This window comes from Callorhinchus milii, unplaced genomic scaffold (genome assembly GCF_018977255.1).
Source record: "Callorhinchus milii isolate IMCB2004 unplaced genomic scaffold, IMCB_Cmil_1.0 Scaffold1, whole genome shotgun sequence".
NCBI classification, from domain to species: domain Eukaryota; kingdom Metazoa; phylum Chordata; class Chondrichthyes; order Chimaeriformes; family Callorhinchidae; genus Callorhinchus; species Callorhinchus milii.
In genome coordinates, this window is record NW_024704742.1 from 23,974,322 (window position 1) to 23,996,210 (window position 21,889).

Consider the following 21,889-nt stretch of genomic DNA (forward strand, 5'->3'; position numbering starts at 1 on the left):
TCAACACATTTCAAAGAGCTTCTCAAGAATATACTGTATTTTGTGCGTGAACTTGACAACCAATTTGCATACAGCAGTGTCCTACAGCCACGGAGTGACTAACCTATTTTATTGGGGGCATTGCTGACCAGGACTTAAATCCTTGTGAAGTCTGTGTTGAACAGAATCACTTAGAATATGTTATTGCTGACAATATTTTGGTGTACATGCAGCTGCATTTTCTTTTGAATAAAATACATACTTGAACCTTATAAGAGCTCATCAGCTCATTGCCATGTCACAAATACCAAATGAACTAAAATCTATTTAGAAAAAAAAGCGCTTTGTCGCACCCATCTGCATTGCAGGTTGAACAATAAGAAAGTTAATGTGATGTGCACTGAAAGTGTCAATTCAACGAGAAACTAACACACACACAAGTTGTTTCAAATGAAAAAGCACATTTTATTGCACTTAAGTTATAAGAAAATAAAAATTCTAAGTGAATCAAACCATAGACACAATCCCTTTAAGGTTTCTCCATCACATCAGGCAGTTACATACTGTAAAGTAAAACACCTGAAATCTGATTTTTTTTAAAACCAGACTATAAATTAACAAGAAAATAAAAAGAAAACAGAAGTATCTAACTCAAGATTGTTTAGTATACAGTGTTAAACCACTTTCACAGTTCATGTTGAGTTGTGGCTCTTGAATAATTAGGCAAACAATTTGGCTGTTCTTGCCTGTGCTGCTTTCAGTACAAAACGCTTGGTTTCGTTGTCAGTAGCTCACAGCAATAACTGTAACAGTTGGATATTTCAATACTGTTTTCACTAAGACTGACCAGCAATTATATCTCTCATCTGTATGTATGTGTTCGCTTTTGAATTTTTTTTTGTTTTCTTGCACTGTCAGTAATCTTAATTGTATTTTTGTTTGTTCCACCGTAGTCCTCACAATGAAATTCCCCACAACAGAGGCTGAAAGAGCTCCCATCTAAAGGAATGTGTTTAACTTCATTCTGAAACAAAAAAACATTCCAATGTAGCACATAACACTTCTCTATTTCCTTCTTCCAAGCACTCACACTCTGCCGTTCTGCATCTCCTTTCTTCTTCCAGCCTCTCAGAGGCACAGTTGGCTCAAGTTTCAGTGGCAAATGCCTTTTTTNAAAACTCAAAATAATCCAGACCAGATCAAATTTAGAACTGGAGTCTGGATATGAAACGTCACAATAGAAGACTTAGCAGCAAGTTATTTGGCCACTGGGAATACAGTACAGGGATGGGATAACTTTTAACAAGCTCAAAGACCCATTTCAATACCAGCCTTGAGAACTCTTCCAGCTTTTGAATTCTTAAGTATTCAGATCACTCGGGATAGTTTGCCTCTGAAGAACTACATAAGCCTCATTAAAAAGAATCTGGAAGCAGTAGTGAATAAATAGAGAAATACATGTTAATACTGTGACCGATTGTTGGCAACATTAGGCTTTTTTTATATATATATATTTTATATATATAAATTGTACAAAATTCACAGTAAGGTTCCAAATATTGAAACCTGGAAGGACAAAACTGAGGCAGACATAACCCAAGTCTTTAAGAGAACCAGTTCTTGGCCCTGTTAAGCAGCTTGTTTAAAACATAAGTTTTCAAATAATTTTTTTATGCCTTGCTGCTGAGAGTTGGCTGCTGATAATCATTAAAAAAATAATAATTGCACTAGGCTTTTGTATCGCAAGTCTTTCTGTGCAAAGCTGCCCAGAGTCAAAAGGGAAGTCAGATATAACACGACATCCGACCAAGTCAGATTCTGTCAGTTATAATGTGTCATCCCTTACTCCCTTTCCCAGCAATCTGTAGGTCTCTGCGTCTTCATCGTGCAGCCTGTTGCCCCGAGCCAACATCGTGCACCCACCAACACCAGGCGGTTTACACTGACTTAACACAGTTAGACAAATTCCTATTCCACTCCTTCACTTCATGTCCACGTCGAAGTCCAGAACAAGCAGCTTTGTTTCCTCAGTCCCATTTCTGCTTCCCACTGCGCAAACAAGCTTTGTGTTCGATGCTCTAATTCGCCACACAACGCCTCCACTGCCCCCACTTTCCAGTGTAACCAAATTCCGAATGAACTCGCCCGTTTTCAAGTCCCACAGCTTGACAGTCCCATCATCTGAGCTAGTTATCACAAAGTTCTTGTTGAACTGCAGGCAAGTCACAGCACTCTGATGCTTGTTCGGCCCTAGTGAGGAAATCAAATGAGATTATTAATCACCCAAATGTTCCCCAAAAAGCAACACATCATTTTACATCATCATCTGAGAGACTACAGAAGAGGCTCAATTGGGCAATTCTTTAGGAGATCAAGTTAGATACATGGAATTTATCTAATTAGCTGTTGATTTTTACATATATATATATATTAATATAAATATATATTACACAGGATGGCCAAAAAGTCATTATAACTACGCTATTATCTAAAAAAAACATCATTTCTTTAAGACTTATTAGGCATTATAATGGTATTATGACTTTTTGATCACACTGTAAATATGCATATATGTGTGTACACAAATTATTTTTGAGGGGTTTTGAATAACATCTTTAACATATTTAGTCATTTGTAAATAAACCTCACTACATTTCCTAATCAATAGGCAGCAATGAATGGAGATTCTTTTGTGAATCATGCTGAACACTGCATGCCTCCAAACCCAATACAAAATGCTTTCCTTCACTGTTCCTTTGTGTTATTCTAACTTAAATGATTGGGTTTCCAAAATCCATGCTTGAGTGCTTTACCCCAATAAATAATAATTGTTGCAACTGAAATATAGCCCATAATGTTGAGATGTTGTAAAGAGCTTTGCAGGAAATTGCCCTGAAGGATAGTGGGTATGTATTTGAAGTCATCTTGCACACAGTAATGATCACAAACAGCTAAGAAGCGAATGACTAATCTGGAGAATATTGGTCAGTACATCAGAACGAAACTTCATTTTAGAAATAGTGTCACAGGTCTTTAATGTTCACCCGATCAAGCCTCGGGTTAGTCTCACCCAAAGGATGACAACAATAAAATTACATTTGTATAGTGCCTTTCAATAGCTAATTCAATCATTAAATGCTCCTACAGAATTGGGAGGAGGTCCCAAGGCACTGGACAGTCAGTGTTTCGGTCCCGAGCTGGGGGTCAGGATTGGGGAGGGTGGAAGGCAGGGAGGGAGGGAAGCGGGGTGATCGAAAGCACGGTCGAAGAGGAGGGTCTTGAGATGGGTCTTGAAGGAGGCAAGGGAGGGGGGGAGGCGGAGGGACTGTGGGATGGAGTTCCAGAGGGTAGGCGCAGAGTGGCAGAAGGCCTGCCCGCTAATGGTGAGGGGGGTGAGGTGGGGGACGTGAAGCAGGCTGGAACCCACTGAGCGGAGGGAGCGGGCAGGATGGTAGAGGGTTAGGAGGTCTCAGAGCAAGGTCATGGAGGGCTTTGAAGGTGAGGACTAGGATCATGAACTGTATCCTCTGTGTGATGGGAAGCCAGTGGAGTTGGGCGAGGATGGGGGTGATAGGGTCACGGAGCCTGGCGCGGGAGAGGACACGGGTTGCAGAGTTCTGGATGATCTGCAGCCTAAGGAGGAAAGAGCTGGGGAGGCCGACAAGCAAGGAGTTTGCATAGTCAAGCCTTGATGTTATGAATGAGTATATGAGGGTTTCAGCGGCCTGTGGTGCGAGACAGTGGCAAAGCTGGGCGATGTTGCAGAGATGGGGAAAAGCAGAATAGATCATGGTACAGATTTGGGGCAGAAAGGATAGTTGAGAGTAAAACAAGACACCAAGGTTCCGGATTGGAGTGTGTAACCATGGACGGTGATGCTGTCAGCGCCTGAGGTGAGGAGGCACTGACGGGAGCCAATCAGGAGGGCCTCGGTCTTGTTGACGTTCAACTGAAGAAAGTTAACACTGCACTGTCAGCACACCTGGTTCTGCACTGAAGTATCAACCTCGACACGCTTGCTACTGAAGTGCATTCTTCAACTGCCTCTCTGATAATTACGGTGAGGTTGCTTCAAGGGTTATTCAAACGCATCTCTTTTCCCATCTCTACACATGGTGTTGGGTTCAACATACTAATTCTCCACTGCTGAGTTTAGCATTTCAAGCAGGCAAATTTAAAAACTGAGGCCTCTGTGAAACACGTTATTGTCTCCAAAGATGGCAGAGGTGAACATGCATAAACAGGGAGAGTAAACTAGAGAACAAATGCTCCTTGCTATCGGGTGTAGTGTATCCATCGAGCACTCAGTTTTACTTAACTAAGCGTGAAAAGAAAATCACTGCTAGTGAGATTGAACCATTATTGCAATCACAAATCTACATTCCTGACTTCCCATTGCCACTTTGAAAGCTTGCATGTATTGCAGAATTTTAGTTTATGATACATTAGCAATATAAAGAATTACTATCCAGAACATTTTGCCATCATACAGCTATTTAGAGATTACACTTGTAGTAAAATGTCCTGATTATCTTTTTTAAAAAGTAGGAACATAGTGAAAGAGCTGAGGTTTAGAGGGTAGGACAACACTAAGACTGAAAAGTGCAGCAGAGATGCAAGTCAAAGAGAAGTGATCAGGATACACCAAGCTTGGGTTTTAAAAGCCTGCAGATAGAATGAGGAAGGGACAAGTGAGAAAAATACAGAATTCCAGTTAATATCCCTAAATATTGAATCTAATCAAAATGGAAGTTGCTTTTTCCTTGCACATGTATGACCGTGGATGGAGGTTGTGCTAAATTACTATGATGCTTTGAAATTGGACCTGGGAAGTTTAACCATCAAAATGTGTTCCAAATAATCAGCATCAAGTAATATATTATACAAGCTTGGGTAAAGTGACTTCAGTTCATCAAGCCTTGGCCTTCTAAATACAGGTTTGCTGTAGAAAAAAATATGAGCTTTTTCAAACTCACCTTGTAACGTTTGTAAACACTGTCCTGTTTTGATGTCCCAGATTTTTACTGTGGAATCTGCATTTCCAGAGACTAGGATATTGTCCTTGAGTTCCATTCCACTTGTTAATGACTGGTGTCCTGTTAACGTGTGAATACAATTCCCAGTTTCCACATCCCATACACGAATAGAGGTATCAAGTGAACCACTTACTACATGGATACCATCAAACTAAGGGTAGAGGGAGGAGGAAAAACACAGAAAATTTCCTTTTAGCCTTGTGCATTTCTAAATTATTCTCTCAGTTGCAGTTTTACTAGTATCAGAACAGGCAACAGTAAAATTCACTGGCATGATTTAGACACTGTGTTTAACCAATGCTGGATTTCATAATGTGTACAGCAAAGCACCTTGCGGTTTCCACCTACCAGTTACATTAGAACAGTCTAATCAATCTGCATTCCTTTAACTGCTAGATTTCTCATTGCAACTCATTAAATAGCTAATTCAATCATTAAATGCTCCTACAGATTTTGATTTTTTTCTTCTTCTGGTTTTATTTCATTAGTTGAGAGACTTAAAACAGCATATTTAATGATAGTATTAAATAGGTATGGTATTCATGCCTCAAACCACAATAAATGAAATAGGATCTATTTCAGCTCTGTGCAATGGTGAATACAAGCACAGCTTTAATTGATACCTGTACCGGTACATTGCAAAAGTAGTTCTGAAAAGATTCCTGGTACACTTTGAGATCTAAAAAGAAGCCGCTTGTCTAATCATCTGTCACTATTTGCTGCCTACTGTTGTGCAATCTTCAATAAATTGAAGAGCAACTGGCAGGGTATTCAACCACCACTTTCCACTCTCTTCTTCCCTAATTGAGTGCAAGGTTTGCTGAATGTTCATCGGAACAGAACATTTTCTCACTAACGAAATCAACCAGTGAAACTAAGTTTCAAATTTTATTTTCAAAATGAAATCAGACTGATAGGTTTTAAAAACAGGATTCCGATTCAACACTCCATTTGCTTACCTGCAATGAATAGACCCGATTGGTGTGTCCCTGTAGTGTATGTAGACAGGTTTCCGTTTCTGGGTCCCACACCTTAACCATGAAATCATACGCTCCACTGACAACTCTTCGGCCATCGTATTGGACACATCGCACTGCTGCTACGTGACCCATTAACACATGTAAACACTGTCCTGATTCAATGTCCCAGACACGAAGAGTAGCATCTCTAGACCCGCTCACAACCCTACAATAACATAAAGACAAGCGTCATAGAAACAGGGGCACAATAGGAAAAAGCAGCCTTTGAAACAACACAAATCTCTCCCACCTTAACTGCTTCAAATTATAAGTTAACGTTTAGTGTAGACACTTCCTCCCAATTTTCAAGAATTTATCATTTCAATAAAAAGCAGAGACTTACCTGTTTTCATGGAGGTGCATGCAGCGCACAGTCGAGGTATGGCCATATAGTGTGTGAATACATTCCCCAGAATCAGCATTCCAAACTTTCAATGTTCGGTCTGTTGATCCACTGATGATGATATTGCCCCTCATTTGGGATGACCAGACACCACCCGTATGTCCTACTAATGTCCTTAAACACTGAAAACGCAGGATAAAATAGTATTAGCAAATTATGAAATGAGTGCTTGCAACCACAGAAATATCAGTGTAACGATGCACCATCAATCCATATCAAATTAATTTTAAATCAAAAGCACTTACATTCAGAGTTACTTTTCAGTAACTGCATGATTGCTTGAGTGAGTCAGCAGTTGAAGGGGATGAACACTTAAAAGCCCATTGAAAGTACGATGAGAGTGTCAAATTTCCACTCACTTGAACCAACTTGGCATGATGTACTTTCACATCTGGAAACTGCACTTAAATCTATGCCAGGCTGATGCAAGTGACTTTACTGACTGCAACCTCTTAATTGTCTCATATGAACTGAGTTTGGGCACTTTCCACTCAGCTCCACGAAGGGGTAAGATTGCAGCACACAACCCTTCATTTGGAATTCTTGTTCAATGGCCACAGGATAGCAATTGTGGTAAATGGAAAACACTGCATTATTGCAATGGGGGGTGGGGGGAGGAAGAGAGAAAGGTGCTCTTTCAAGGATAGGGCAAAGTCAAGGAAACTTTACTTAACATTTTGCCTGATCTGAAAGTGATAAATGCTGTCACCGGGTGCATGAAATGGGAGTACATTTCCCAAGAGCAACAGCTTATTTAATGAGCAAACACGGGTCGTGTGCTGGTGAGAGAGGAAACATGCTTGCAAAAAGTACAAGATTCCTTAACAAAGCACATTCCACAAAGTTCTCAAAGCTGATGTCATGAAAGGCCTCAAATATCTCAGCTAAGTAAGGTATGAACCAATTTATGACCGGTTTAAGATAGGAAATCTCTGCATGAATTTCCTTTAGAAAGTAAGGGATTTGAAATCCCTTAGAATGCTCTTATCTCAAAAGGTCAGTCATTCAGGTAAAAGGTGTTTTGAGAGCGATTATATGCCTCACATATTTTAACTACATTGCTCTTGAGGAAAGGAATTTAGGTTGAGCATTTTACAAAGACAAGGCAACTCTGAATGACAATTATTTTGATATCCTTCAATAATAAATTCAAGCCATTTGAAACAGAAAGGCAGAAAATGTTCCCACAGTATAAAAACATTCATTCAGAACTCGATATACAAAACACATTGGATTCTGGAAAGGAAATGTGATCTCTGCTGCAGGCAGTTTTCTCCAATATGGTTTCTCTACCTACTGATGAATGCATTTGCAGTGAGAAAAGGAAAGTCTCTGCAGGGAAATGATACTATGCTGTTTATTTAATCTCATACCAAGAAACATTCAGACAGCCAGAATGATTCCATTCATCCACCTGACTAATCTTTTAAACACTGGGATTTTTAAAAGTCACAAATATCAGAATTACATTATAACCTCAGACATTACAACCAAGTGAAATCCCACTCTCTCCTCAATTCACACCTATTACTCAGAGCAAAAAGAACCCAAAGCCATTGTCACAGTGCTACGTTTTACTATTTCTGCCAAAACATTCGGAAGTGAGAAGCTCCAATAAAACATTGTGTGACATTCAGATTAATATTGCTGCATTTCTGTAGATTTGTTAGTTTGTTCAGTTTAGAAAATGCATAACATGTACAGTGAGTGCAACCTCATGATAATGCGCCTCAATATAACTCAGATTTGCTCATAAAAAAACCCTCAAAAAAAAAATGTGTAGGCATCCAATTTGCTTCAAAATGCTGCCTAGCCCTTCGTGTGATAAAGAATGGCTGATTTCCTGGGCATCAGGTTGCTGCTGATACCAGCTCTGATGGTGAAAGCATGATATGGAAAACCGATTTTTAAATAAAAGTATGAGAAGCTGGCTAGTGTTTTGAAACAAGCTGGAGTTCTGCGAGCGCGTGTAGTGAATGTGGAAGTGCTGGCCTTGTTATAGCACTGGTTGGGATTTTATGGACCCCACCACTGGGTCGTAATGGAGCTGCACGTATTAGGAACATCATAGGAAATGTATCATTACACTCGAGGAAATGACATTGAATTCCAGGCTGCTGCTTACATATTGGATAATTTCACCTCTGCGAAGCAGCACATCAGAGGAGTTTGATAAAAGATTACTGTACATTCCTGCTGCACAGCTCTGACATGCAGCATTTGTGGCATTCAAAAAATGTCGGGCCAGGTCACGTGGGTCAATATCCAATGCAGCACAGAACCCCAAAGCTAACATGTGGAGTTAGTTACAATGATAGGAAACGTCTGCTCTAATGCTCAGTCAAAGTGTACTAAAATAGATTATTTTTTTACCATATTCCAGAGATCGGAGATATCGCTAACATAAGAAACCTACATTTTAGTCTATTTTTAATCTTGCAGACATTCATCAAGTGATAACCACATGAAGCTAGAAGAGACTTCTACCATCAGAGGTTTCCACTGGCGGCAGCAGCAGGCCACTTACAAGGTGGCTGCATTACATTGCTCAATTCCTTACGTGATTCAAATTAGAAATGTAGTTTGGAGTGGACGACACTTCCATTAAAATCCTCTCCATGTTACACTGTAAACTTCAAAGAGGTGAATCATAAGAGTACTAATGATAGAAATCATAGTAATTTCAGGTCGGGGAAAGCCACTTGCCCATGTGTATGCTAGCTCCTCAGTAAAGCTATTACCTAAATCTAATTTCCCTACAGACCCACAATAAACAAAATATGTCTTTCTGTCCTGGAGCATAAAAAAGACAGAGCTTGCTCGCCTGATCAATGCTGACCAGCAATCAAACACGGGGTGTGCATGTTGGCACTTTCAGATGTTATCAGTAATTAACTGTGTAGGTTGAACCTCTGGTGTCAGTCCACCTGTTTGCTTCACCGCTTTGAAGTTTACAGTTTAACATTGAGACGATTTCCAGTTTTTTTTTAGATAGCACGCTTTCGTAATTCACGATTTTTCTCTGAAGCATTCCTTCCCACAGCCCTCTGCCTTCTCATTTAGTTCATAATGTGCAGAACATAAAAATCAAGTATTCCTTTTTATGGGTCTTCAGTGAGATGTTTGGTTTTAAAAATACATTACCCTCCTTTGCATTTTTTAATTATTTCATCTGAATGACTTGTTCTTTCACACAATGTCAATTTTATTGTAGCAGGCAAGAGTTCTGATCTCAAATCACTGCCTGCACAGGGACTGCCAATTTCACATTTTCAATTTAGGAAAGAGATCTGAAAGCATGAGGGGTACAGTAGTCCGACCGAGGGACTTTCACAGCAACCAATACAGCAAAGCCGCCTCTGCTAACTTCCACAGGCGTTGCTTTGGATTTATTTTTAATCCCAAGAGTAGTTCAGCATTTTATGGACTTGTTCGCCAGATTAGAAACTGCTGAAGACAAATGTGCTTTTGCTCACCTACGCCTTTCCTTTTGGCAGAAAGGGTGTGGACTCGAAACAGCAGGGGCCAGGAACTGGAACATTTTTCATGTCACCCATTCTATTTTTAAACATTTTTGTTTTTCTGAACAATAATTCCTCCCGACAAATTGCTGGACTTGAAAATTCCTGGACAGGAAGTGAGTGAAATTAAAGGAACTCACCTTTCCTGTAACTGCCGACCATACTTTCAGAGTGTTGTCATCAGACCCACTGACAATTCGGTTACCACAGAACTGCAGGCACGTGATCACGTGATCATCATGACCTTTCAGCACCTGCTGAGAGAGAACATCCGACACTGTACATGAAACTCACGTCAAGTTACCATCCTTCACCTGATAGAACCAAGGAAGGTCACATTTAAAAAATATATAATATCCATAATATCCAAACTGCCTCAACGGCACTAACTGGAGCTTTTTATTTAAGTCTGTTCTCTTTCAGCCCGTGGTTCCAAGCTTAATGCGCCAGAACTAGAAATGAATCCTTTACATATCTTTCAGTATTGTTCTACAAACTGGCAATCCCAACAAGTTCCTAAAATTTCGGCTTCTGAATCCCTTTTCAGACGGTACCTTGGGCGTTTTTAGATCTCCGCAACGCCAGTTAGTGTCTATTCTGTGCTGTCGAATGTAGGCGCTTTTCCAAGGGCTGTGAGCAAAACCTGGTTTGACCACTTTCCTCCTTTTGATGTATACAGGTTCATCAATTCCTGCAAAAAAAAATGCATGCAGTTGCACACCAAATTCCCAGAAAGCATTAAAATAAAACTTGCAGTAATGTTTGACTTTAAGAATAGTTTTTAAATATAAAACCTTGGGAACAGTATTAGAGTTGACTTCATTCAATCTAGTTTTCCCCCCAATATTCACGACCGCCTACGTGATGCATATTCTAATGTATTACAAAAAGGTGCATGTAGTTAATACCATACCCTTACCTTCCTCTTTGCACTTTTCTCTCCAAAGCAGGTTATCTTCAGCCAGTATCCTCCAGTAGCGGCAGGTTTGGGCTGCTTGCAGCAGGTCCTTAGGCTCCAGGAATGAGAGAACATACAGCGCCAGCTACGATGCAGAAAAATTGCAAAAATGAATGCTGTTAGTGCATTTGTACAATGGTAAGAACATTTTAAAAAGCCCTTTAGCACAAATATAAACTGAACAAAAGCAGTGACTCTAAATCAGGGTGGTACTTGCTTCCACCCCCCCACCCCATCCCTCATGCAATAGGCAATGAGAATGGAATTTTTGTCACTGTTGCTAGTGCAGCTAAGAGCATAACACCGTTTAAAAGAAATCAGCTAAGTATTTGAAGGGGAATAATGAAAAATAATGCAAGCAGGAATTGGAAGTATTGTACATAGATCCAATGGCAGAGTCAACACAAGAATTGGCTCAATAGCTTCCTTCTGTGTAATATTGATTCAAAGCAGTGTAAAGAATCATCCATTTTGTCATGGACCCTCACACAAATGGAATTAACTCAACTTTCAAAAGCCAATGGTGCACGTTTGTGTGAACAACTTCATAAGCAATTTTATTCTATGTGTATCACAGAGCCTTATTTTAGAAAGATAATTACAATTTTTTTTAAAGCTTTGCTTATCGCTTGTTAACACGCAATGTGCTAAACTGCCAGCGCTGCATAAAACAGCTGCAAGGAAACCTTTTAATTCTGGACATATTTTCATCATTCAGAAAACCTCACCTCTTTTGGGAGAAGTGATATAAAATCTCGCTGGAACTGGGGTTCAATAACTTGCATCATGTGTTTCACTTGCGTTGGTTCGCAGCTGTCAATTAATTCATCTAATGCAAGTAATCTTTCTGGTCCGCTCCAACTCTAGATATCAAAGAAACAACACAGAAGTTTAGTGAGATTTTAGTGAAGGTCCAAATGCTAATATTCAACACATTTAACACTGGAGTTGGAAGGACAGTCTTAGTTTTGTGAAACATAAGCAGATTTCCAGTCCTGGGGCTCAGTGTGACACAGGAGAGCATTATTTTATAAGTAACCGGGAATCAAAGTGTCAGTTGGGAAAAGACTTTGAAACGGAATAAGAGTATTGCGGAGTAGGACAAGCTTTGCAATTCATGTTGCGCTTAGATTTAAGAAATCCGTGAAGTCCACAGGCATAAAGAGTTGGGTGTGTACAGAGACAATTAGCAAAGAGGGAGTGCCATTTCTTTATTCTTTGTCCACTTCATGGCTGTTTAGAGGTTGTTACTGTATGCAAACTGCCTGCTGCTTCCGCGTATAAATACACAGTTGCTACACTTCACACCAAGTAATGTAGGCCACTTTATGTTGCTTCCCAAGTCACTGGGGTCTGCTACCTATTGTATAAATTGTTATAGGTGGAATTGCAGTTGTCCTTAATTATATACTGAACAAGCCGAGAATCTTGTGAAGCACTTTGAGATATTTCAACAAAGTGAAAAGGTGCAATATCAAATGCACTATTATTAAATAATTACCTTTTCAATGCTTGTTAGGTACATAATTGAGGAAAGGGGGGGGGGGAAGGACATCTTAAAGCACTTTGTAAGGATTAACTGTAAAGTGTAGTGACTCTGTACTTTGTAGGCGAATTTAACGAGGTAAGAATGTCACTTTCATTACTAGAACAGGCGAGGCAATAACATGGCGTTCTCGGAATAGTGCCCCAGCAGAAGGGGCTGATAAAAGGAGTCCTGCACTTTCAGAACAGGGGGAAGGGATCAAATTGCTTTAAGAAAACACAAATAGGCTGAATTTTTTTTTAAAAGACAGCGCAATGCCAGCATGAAGGATTATAGCTGCATTACCTAATGTCAAAACCCCCAAAGTCTCTGGGGGAAGGGGAAAGTTATTGTGCCAGTCAGTGAGAAGGCCAATATTTCCCTAACGCATCCCTTACATTATTGTGCAGATTTCCAGCAACAGTGGCCATGGAGGATGACACAGAATAAAGAAAAATACTTGGCTATTATTTAACCTCTGGTGTATTTTCTTATACTTATTTTTGTATTTGTCCTGTTCCATGTGATTTTTTTTTAAGTGTGTATTTCTTTATCTCCATTTCCTTTCCACTTTTGAAACAATTTTTTTTTCATGGTTTTGTCCCAGAACTCGTCATAGTACAAAATATTTATTAAACTCGGTGTAATTTCATTGGGGTTCACAGTCAAGGCAATTCTAACATTTTAGCAAATTCTTCCATCTGATCAGTTGTCTGAATTTCTAAGAACATTTTTAGTCTGTCAGAAAGATTCTAATGAGGCTAATAACCAACCAAAGTAATCCTCTCCATCCGTGGATTATTGACATAAAAGTAGAATGGCAGAAGATTCATTTTTCCTCCTGGAACAGGTCACAAATTTAATCAATTTATCCTTCTGTATCTCTGGCTTACTGTGTGCTCATGTTTTATGCACAGTAGTCAAATCTTTAAGAGACAGATTTTAAAATGACCTTTATAGCCTCCATCTCAAACCAATCCAAATCTAATCTAGTCTCATTTTGAGACTAGATTTCTCTCATGAAGCTCCACGTAAAAATATAGACACCCACATGAATTGCACAACTTATTTTCTTTGGTATGACATTGTGACTATTTTGAAAATGACGAGGGTTTTATTCCTGGTTTGAAAAAGGAATAATTTTGCCCTAATCATTTCCCTCCGCTTTCCTCTCTGTAGCTCCAGTTATTTGGAAGTATCTGAGTCATGGACTTCTGATGGTTAACTTCCATGCAGCTTAGCTTCCTGACTGACAAGAAATCATTGCCACAGCTCTGATGACCTCTTTGCATAATTTTAAGATGATGGTGTGCTCCAGTAAATTTAGTTGCTTGGCTGAGAAAGCGATAAAACCTCACAATAGGATGAGAGTAAATATAAGCTCATGTTTTTTTATTCTGATCCTTTGGCTTGAAATTCCAAGATCCAAAGTTAAGAGGATGCTTATTTTCATTTCTTATTATTTACTAAGTTTATCATCTGAATCAGTCCTAGTGTACTGAGATCACTAGTTGATTTCAAGTTTTATGTGAAATTAAAACATTCTAAGAAGATCATTGCAGACTTAACGTAACATCTTACTTAAGATTAAAAAACAAGGATACAGATCCACTACAGACCAATTTTGTGCACGAATGTGTAAACAGCAGAATGTGTAAAATAAATTGAAGATGAGGATCTGGACAGATCCACAAACTCACAATTGTGCCATTTCACACAATCCATGTGAGAATACTGATGGTCAGGTCTTTTTAGAAAATCATTAAACCTGTGTTTCCAAGAACATTTTAGAGGATACTGTTTTTAAGTGAGTCTTACAGAATCAAAACCAATCATTACAAAGGATTGAGAATAACCATGAATACCATAGTTTTGACTGAGGTCGTCTTTTCTATTCAGATCCCTTAGGATCCATGTTCCCATGGCACCAGGCTTTTATTTACTGTAGGAATAGAAAGCATTTGTGGCCCAGACTACAAGGTGCATCTGACATGCCTGATCTGCTGTTACCTGGAATGGGACTGTGTGTAGATGGAAAATTAGCAAAACAATGATACTGACAGTTGGTTGGGTGAGATAATGAAGATACCCTTTTCGAAAACAAATTCCCAAATCCCAAAGGTATGTCCACCCACTGGTATCTTGAGTTCTCCACACCCACTCAATTTCAAAACTTCTGTTCAACACAAACATTCTGTTCTGAATAAACATGCTTGAAATGTTAACCTAACTTTTCCCTTCAGATTTCATCAACTAGTTGGCATTTCCTGGGGAATGGTCGTTGGAATAACCAAATTTGGATGTGATGAAGGTGTGGATGAGGGCTTCAGCATCCTGGAACAAAAGGTAGTGGCAGAGATGCAGTGGAAATGAGAGAAAGTCGAGGCAGTGAGTGCCCAGATGGAGAGATTGAACGACGAACAAAACATTGAAGTCCTATGCGGGCTCTGAGGTGGAGTGAACATTTGTGCAGGTTGTTGTGGTCAGTGCCCGAGGTGAGAAGGCGAAAGGAGGCAAGCAGGAAAGCCTCGGTCTTGTTGACATTGAACTGCAAAAAGATTGAATTCATTCAGAAACAAGAAAAGGACAGAACCGTGGAGGTAGACCGGGGCGGAGAGATGGTGGAGAAGGACAGGCTGGTCAATAGTGTTTATGGTGGCAGAAAGGAGAACAAGGCAACGGGAGAACCAGTCGCAGATGGAAAGAATGTTATTGGTGATTAACCAGGGCAGAATATGGATTAAAGGACGTGAAGAGGGAGCAGTGGGAGAAGACACCCTCCTGTACCTGGCCCGATTATGTGAATCTTGGCAAGTAATTCAATGGCCAGCCAAGCTGATCCCATCTTTCCCAAACGCATTGCACAGAAATCCTAACATGGCCACTTCCAGGTTATAAAGTACCCACCTAATCGTACCTACTCAGAAAGCCAGCATATAAAAAAATAAATTAAAATGACTTCTTTATGAGTGTCCACTTCTACTCTGAATTCATTTGAATGTCCTTTCAAGGACAATGTTTTTGTTTTTGCCCTTTTTCTCCCTCTTCTCCTGTAGGTGCTGACTCATGCGTAGATAAATAATCCTTACATCTGATATTTGATACAATGCCTTTTACGTCAGGAGAATGTCTCAAAGCACTTCTTGGAATATACTGTAAAACGTAGTGGCTGGATTTTGTAGGTAAGCAAGACGGTTCCAAGGACCCTGATTATTCCCTGCTGTGCAGCATCTCAAATAAAATTGCACAGAACTGTAAAACTGCTTCAAGCACGTGAATTTGAATGCAGCAAACAAATTTACTAAGATGGTTTGGAGTGCATTCAGAAAATAAGGGTCTGTGTTGCACATCACAAAAACAGCTTCACCAAATGACAGGAAATAGAGACGTGCTATACAGAATACTGCATTTGCCCTGAATCTTATCCTGTGTCATCAGGGAGCAGTTTGTTTTTGATAATTGCTTGAAGCCTGGCTCCATTGAAGCAATAGAGACACGGTACATTGTTTTACCTCAGATGTCAGCTTCGTTATCAGCAAAGGCAGGGGAGGACAATTTTCAAGTCAACCCAGAAACAAATATCTCAATGCAAATAAAGCCTACTATTCTTTAAAAATCTGTGTAGAGTCGCAAGAACACAGAAACCTATTTAAAGGCATTCATAAGAATGCATCAACTCTTGACCGCCAGTACTTTTGTGCTCCTAAGACACATGAAAATAGCATGCTACAGGACTGGCAAATGTTATCCTTTATTAAATCTGTTGTTAACCAATGCAGTCGAAAACAAAGCATGTGTAGCAACCAAATACAGATACAGGTGTTTTGTGACATGGGCACGACCCACCTTCAGGATGCCTCCATGCAATGACTCTACCAGATTATGCCAGGAAAATGCTTCTCACCTGAAAAGTTCTCAGCCAGTCCTGGAGTTCTGGAGGAGGCTGGACCGATGTGATCCGGCGCCGCTGCTGCCCTTGCCCATTTGCAGCTCTCAGGTCCCCAAAGGTGGTTGGTGTTGCTGAACATGGAACTAGCCCTGGCGTGCTGCTGACAAAAGGTGGAATAAGTCAAATACAAACTTTCACTACATGAACTGTTAACATTCACAAGTCGATGACCACTGCCACCTGGGACAAGTGGATCTTGGGAGTTGTAGAAGACAAAGTCTAATTCTTTGCTTCATTTTCACATATGAAACAAAAGCTGCTCGCTTTCATACGGCAGAAAAATCAAAGAGCATTGCTTCCATGATCAGTTGTCGTTCAATACGCCTTGAAGCCTTTAGGATTATGTGGTACTAAGAAATGGTGGAATGCAATTCAATCCTTAACAATATCGAATTCCTATCTCATTTTGAGAAATCACCAAGCAAAATCCACAAGGGTATGGGGGAAGGGAATCAGAATGATGTCAGAAAGAATTGTCTCTGGATCACTGTTGGATGCTTCTGGTAGCTGTTTAGAGCATCACTGATGGAGGTTTCAGACCAGGGGCAAGATGAGCGTCTGTAATGCAGGAAAAAATATTCTGATGGCAAATATCTTATAAAGTAATACCCACAAATCCAATCTGACAACTGCATCAACTGAACAGCAGGTGAACTGATAGGATGCAATTGATCATAACACTACATTTCCAACAGTAGCTGTCAAGTGAATATAGTCTCAATACTAAAGATGTAAACAAGACAAAAATATTTTGTTTTAAAAAGTTATTTTCTGATGGGAACATATGGCTCTATAGAAATCTAGGTTATTTTGGAATAAAGTGTCAAGACACAGATCATAACTGTGAGTTAGTAAAAATTGATAATTGATTTAAAAAAATCAGAATGCTGAAAACTCATTTTCGTTCCTAGAATTGAATTGGAACAGTTCAGCAGCCTTCCCACTACAAATCACAATGTCAAAGTCTTTAAAATCATCTCTAGGTCTTCTCCGATGTACTCAGATGTCTTACAAATTATAAGGATCCTTTGAGCGTGCTTAGTCAAGCATGCTCTCTGCAGCTCTGATCAGCGTGATGACCAGCAGTGAAGGGGTGGAGCAGCTCAGAACAGTCATCACACCCACATCCGAGCAAGCCTGTCAGCTATTCTGATGGAGAATCCTGCTGAATACACATACTGTGATTAAAGTGAACTGCCTTAATCTAGTTTTTAATAACATGATACACAAGGGGTGTGCATGGCTGTGAGGGCACATTCTTCAGTGAACTACTCTACAGTACTTACAGACACACCAATCTGAAGTTATGTTCCAGAGCACCATGGGGCAAGCATGAGAAACATGCAAATATCAACCAGGCTACTTAAAATTTGCTTTTTGAGTAGCCTTTTGGGTAGTGCATTAACTTGATTCTTTAAACTGGACCAATGCAAATGGGTTTGAAACTGTTTTCAGTTTATATTCAAAATTGCCTTTTTTTTGTGCAAAAAAAATAGATAAACAGCATTACAAGTTTTGCCCACAAAATACAGTCACTATAATTTACAGTACATCTTGTGAAGTACTTTGAGATATCAGTGATGTGATAAGGTGCTATATTAAATGCAAGGATTATCATTATACCAAAGAAAAAAATGGATTTAAGCAGCTGGAAATTATCAAAAATAGCCTTCCTTAACAGCTTCCAAAAATTGGTATTTTGTTAATATACTGTACTAAATCTCGGTTATAACTTATCACATTTACAGCTCGTTACACTAAATGGATAGAATGTGTTTACGCAGTGCCACACATCACAGAATGTTATGTCACTGTACAAGAAATCCAAATTTTGTTTTTATTCAACACTAGGCAATTCAAAGAAACATTTTCGGGGGTGGGGAAGAGAATTTAAATAAAAGACTGATAATCACAAAATGCAAGAAAAACAGTCATATGAATGAATCAAAAAGGAACATGGCATGGTAACTCACGAAGGTCCCACACATCCATTTTGTGCTGCAATATCATATCTTGCCAATGCTGCTCTGCCACGTATTGAGCGTTCAATTAATGCTTTACAGTGAAGTGTCTTATCTTTAAGTACATGGCAGCTGAGGACATGGTTGATGATAATGTTAACACTTTAGCAAATCATTTTTTTTGCCAATAATGAAACCTTTATTACGAACTATGGAAACAGAAGCGATGAAAACAATTTCCCATGAGGCCTGGTCTCAAGTCTATCAGTTAGGATCAGTTGCCATGTCAGTGGTAGCTGCTTGTTAACTGATGTGAAGGATTCTACCCTGTGGCCTGCACTGCCAGATTATAATTGGACAAAAATTAGTCCGATTTCCATGCTCAGGATTCTATGCCAAAAATCTGCCACTTTTCAGCCCTCTGTATATGCCAACAAGAAGCACAGACAAAGTGCGAGACTGAGGGAATAATAACAAGCAAACAAATAATTGGGCTACGTACTTATTTGTGTCAATGAGAAAAAAATCCTCTTTAAGACTCAAAGCTGTCATGAGATTCTGTCCAATTCACCCCCCCCCCCCCCACCATCCGCACCCAAACAGGAAACATTGTAATTTACATAGCAGGATGGAAAACCTTCTTCTGGCCTGAAATAACTATTGCCTCTAAAATGTTGGTTTTACCTTTTGTACTCTGAGCCTTTGCAAGGTTTCTTCCCTGAAGAGAAAGACCGGACCTCGGGGCCAGGGTCCAATTTTCTCTTCATCTGAAAAGAGAAAAAAAACAAAAGATCACTTTTTAAAAAAAATAACATTGATCTTTGATTTATATACACAACCAAAGTTCATTCCTAGCTAAATCTTTGTAGCAGCAAATAAATCTAAGCTGATTTGGAGTTTAGGTGGTATCATACTAACTGGTTTCATAAGCAGTAGCTACTCCTGCTGCATACTAAGCAAACCATCTTTTGCGTGGATTAAGTGTTTGAGAACCATGGTAGCATTTCTGAAAATATTCATTGATGTTTTTATATTCATTGATACTAAAATACATGTGGACATGACTGTTTTTTTGCATCTACTGCCTTTACAGTTCTATTCATAACAGCTTCAGCATTGCATATCATACTTGTACGTATTACATGATTAACATCAAAGCTGGTCCTTCAAAGAAAAATCATTACTCATAGGATCAGATAAAACAGCGGGCAACCTGAGAAACTGGACTGAATAAATTATTTTCATGGATTTTTTGCATATTAAACTAAGGAAAATTTTATTTTAGATATTTTACAAGTAAAGCACACTATTTAGCACCCAGTGTAAATGCAAACATCTAAACATGCAGTGCATCTCATCTCAAGTAACATCGATCTGGAAAAAAGTTTCAAGCAGATTCATAAAAAGTCACAGTTAAATATTAATACTATACTGTACAGATCTAGGCTCAAAAACACAATTGTAAAATAACCATATTTTTAAAATACACAATCAAGAGATTCTATAGCTGAGCCCCGCTGTTCAGTACATCTCAGGAACTGAAAGCTTTATTATTAAAGGATTTGTAATGTTTAAAATGGGTTTAATTGAGCATCTAACGTGTCAGTTTTCCAGTATAAATTAACTTACTGAATTAGTTCTGCTTTTTCTCATTGACTCACAAAAATGCTAAGATAACCTTTAGTGGATCATATTGTACCCTGAGAATCTAAGCCAAGATAAAGCGGTCTTTATGGAAATTTACTGTATTCAATAATTTTATACCCACACCTGATGTCAGATCAAGTCATATATGATACGAAGACAGATTCAAATGTCAGTACGGCAGCAAATCATTCCATCAACCCAAAGCGGAATATATATGACAGTGTCAGCCAAAATACCATTATTTTGGATCATCAGTAAGATGGATCACATTACTATAGAATATTAAATATCCCGGTCATTTACATTCCTTTGTCTAAGAGCCTTGTAATGTTTAGCCTCTGCCTCTTAATCTTATCAGGAGTACTGTTAATTTCAATGATCATAATCAAGAGGTGGGGGGGGGGGAGGGAAAAGTGGTAGAAGTGGCCATTGCAATCATGGATTTTACATAGCAAAATGTATTGACGTTGCTGGGACGTTGGGACCACCCTAATTAAAATCCAGCGAGCGAATTTCTGCAGCAGAAACATCTATTTGGTAGTTGATAACCCTCTGTAACGTATGCACCGAATGGGGACAGCTTAGAAATGCTTTCTGCTTCTGCGATCCGAGTGACCCTTTGGGGGGAGGGGGGGGGGGGGGGGGGTCCTGGTGCACTGTTGTTACAGGGAGACCCCGGAGTGAATTCTCTCCCCCTCTCTACACTCCAGATGAGACTAAATCTAATCGGCAGCGTGTGTCTGGTGGAGCTTTACACCGAGCAAAGACGTGGGTGCCATTCATTTCTGAGGACAACAAGGGTGGAGAGTGATTTCACCAGCATCCTCTCCAACCCCCCCCCACCCCCCCACTGCCCCAAACTGTCGTGGAATCTAACCCCTGTTATTTGCTGAGCTGCGACACATTTTTGGGAGCTGCTGTGATTGCCGATCAACCTGTGGAGTCACAGGTTGATCAACTACAACTGTTCTGTTCCGTGAAGCGCTTTGGGACGTCCTCCCGACGTGAAAAGCGCGATATCAAATGCAAGGATTATTATTATTATTATTATTATTATTACTACTTTAAGCGCACACTGCAGGCACCTCGACCACAGGGACACGAAGCCTCAGTCACACATTGGGGATGGAGGAGGGAGGAGGAGGAGGAAGAAAATCAACTGCATCATTTTGGTACAAGGTTAATGTCACTCTGGAACTACCATCATCACATCACACGCCTCTCTCTCTCTCTCTCTCTCCTCTCTCTCTATGTGATGTGCTTCTGCGCTCAAAAAATCGCCCCTTTTTGGGGGGGGAAAGGGGTGGGGGGGGTGTCCACTGTAGTGGAGATCGGCAAACCCGCGTCTATACATGTAACATAACAATAATAATAATAATAATAAAACATAATCCATCCACGCACTCCTCTGCTGTGCTCTTAAACAAATTAAATTAGCCGCAGCCCCGAGCTAACAGGTAGCACTGAGCAAAACATGATCGTTTGGCTTCGGTTTCTAAAACACACACAGTCACACACACACACACACAGACACACACACACACACAGACACACACACACAGACAGACACACACACAGACACACACAGACACACACACACACACACACAGACACACACACACACAGACACACACACACACAGACACACACACACAGACAGACCCACACACAGACACACACAGACACAGACACACACACACACAGACACACACACACAGACAGACACACACACAGACACACACAGACACAGACACACACACACACAGACACACACACACAGACACACACACACACACACAGACACACACACACACACACACACACAGACAGACACACACACACAGACACACACACACACAGACACACACACACACAGACAGACAGACACACA

At 39.9% G+C, this 21,889-nt stretch overlaps 1 protein-coding gene across 9 annotated transcripts in view; it reads right to left on the bottom strand.

The window, feature by feature from the left end:
- Positions 1-434: 434 nt before the first annotated feature.
- fbxw7 (F-box and WD repeat domain containing 7) overlaps positions 435-21,889 on the bottom strand; it is a 162,587-nt gene continuing 141,132 nt past the window's right edge. For 4 of the 9 annotated variants that reach the window (XM_007904012.2, XM_007904008.2, XM_042338402.1 and 1 more), the window contains 10 exons: positions 19,036-19,118; positions 16,346-16,490; positions 11,645-11,779; positions 10,878-11,001; positions 10,513-10,649; positions 10,099-10,215; positions 6,378-6,559; positions 5,975-6,200; positions 4,956-5,166; positions 435-2,229 (listed from right to left, as the gene is read on the bottom strand). In XM_007904012.2, the coding sequence (XP_007902203.1) occupies positions 1,961-2,229; positions 4,956-5,166; positions 5,975-6,200; positions 6,378-6,559; positions 10,099-10,215; positions 10,513-10,649; positions 10,878-11,001; positions 11,645-11,779; positions 16,346-16,490; positions 19,036-19,118 (1,629 nt within the window). In that variant the 3' untranslated portion in view covers positions 435-1,960. The remainder of the gene's footprint in view (positions 2,230-4,955; positions 5,167-5,974; positions 6,201-6,377; positions 6,560-10,098; positions 10,216-10,512; positions 10,650-10,877; positions 11,002-11,644; positions 11,780-16,345; positions 16,491-19,035; positions 19,119-21,889) is intronic. The other 5 variants (XM_007904011.2, XM_007904014.2, XM_042338416.1 and 2 more) reach the window with 3 other exon arrangements.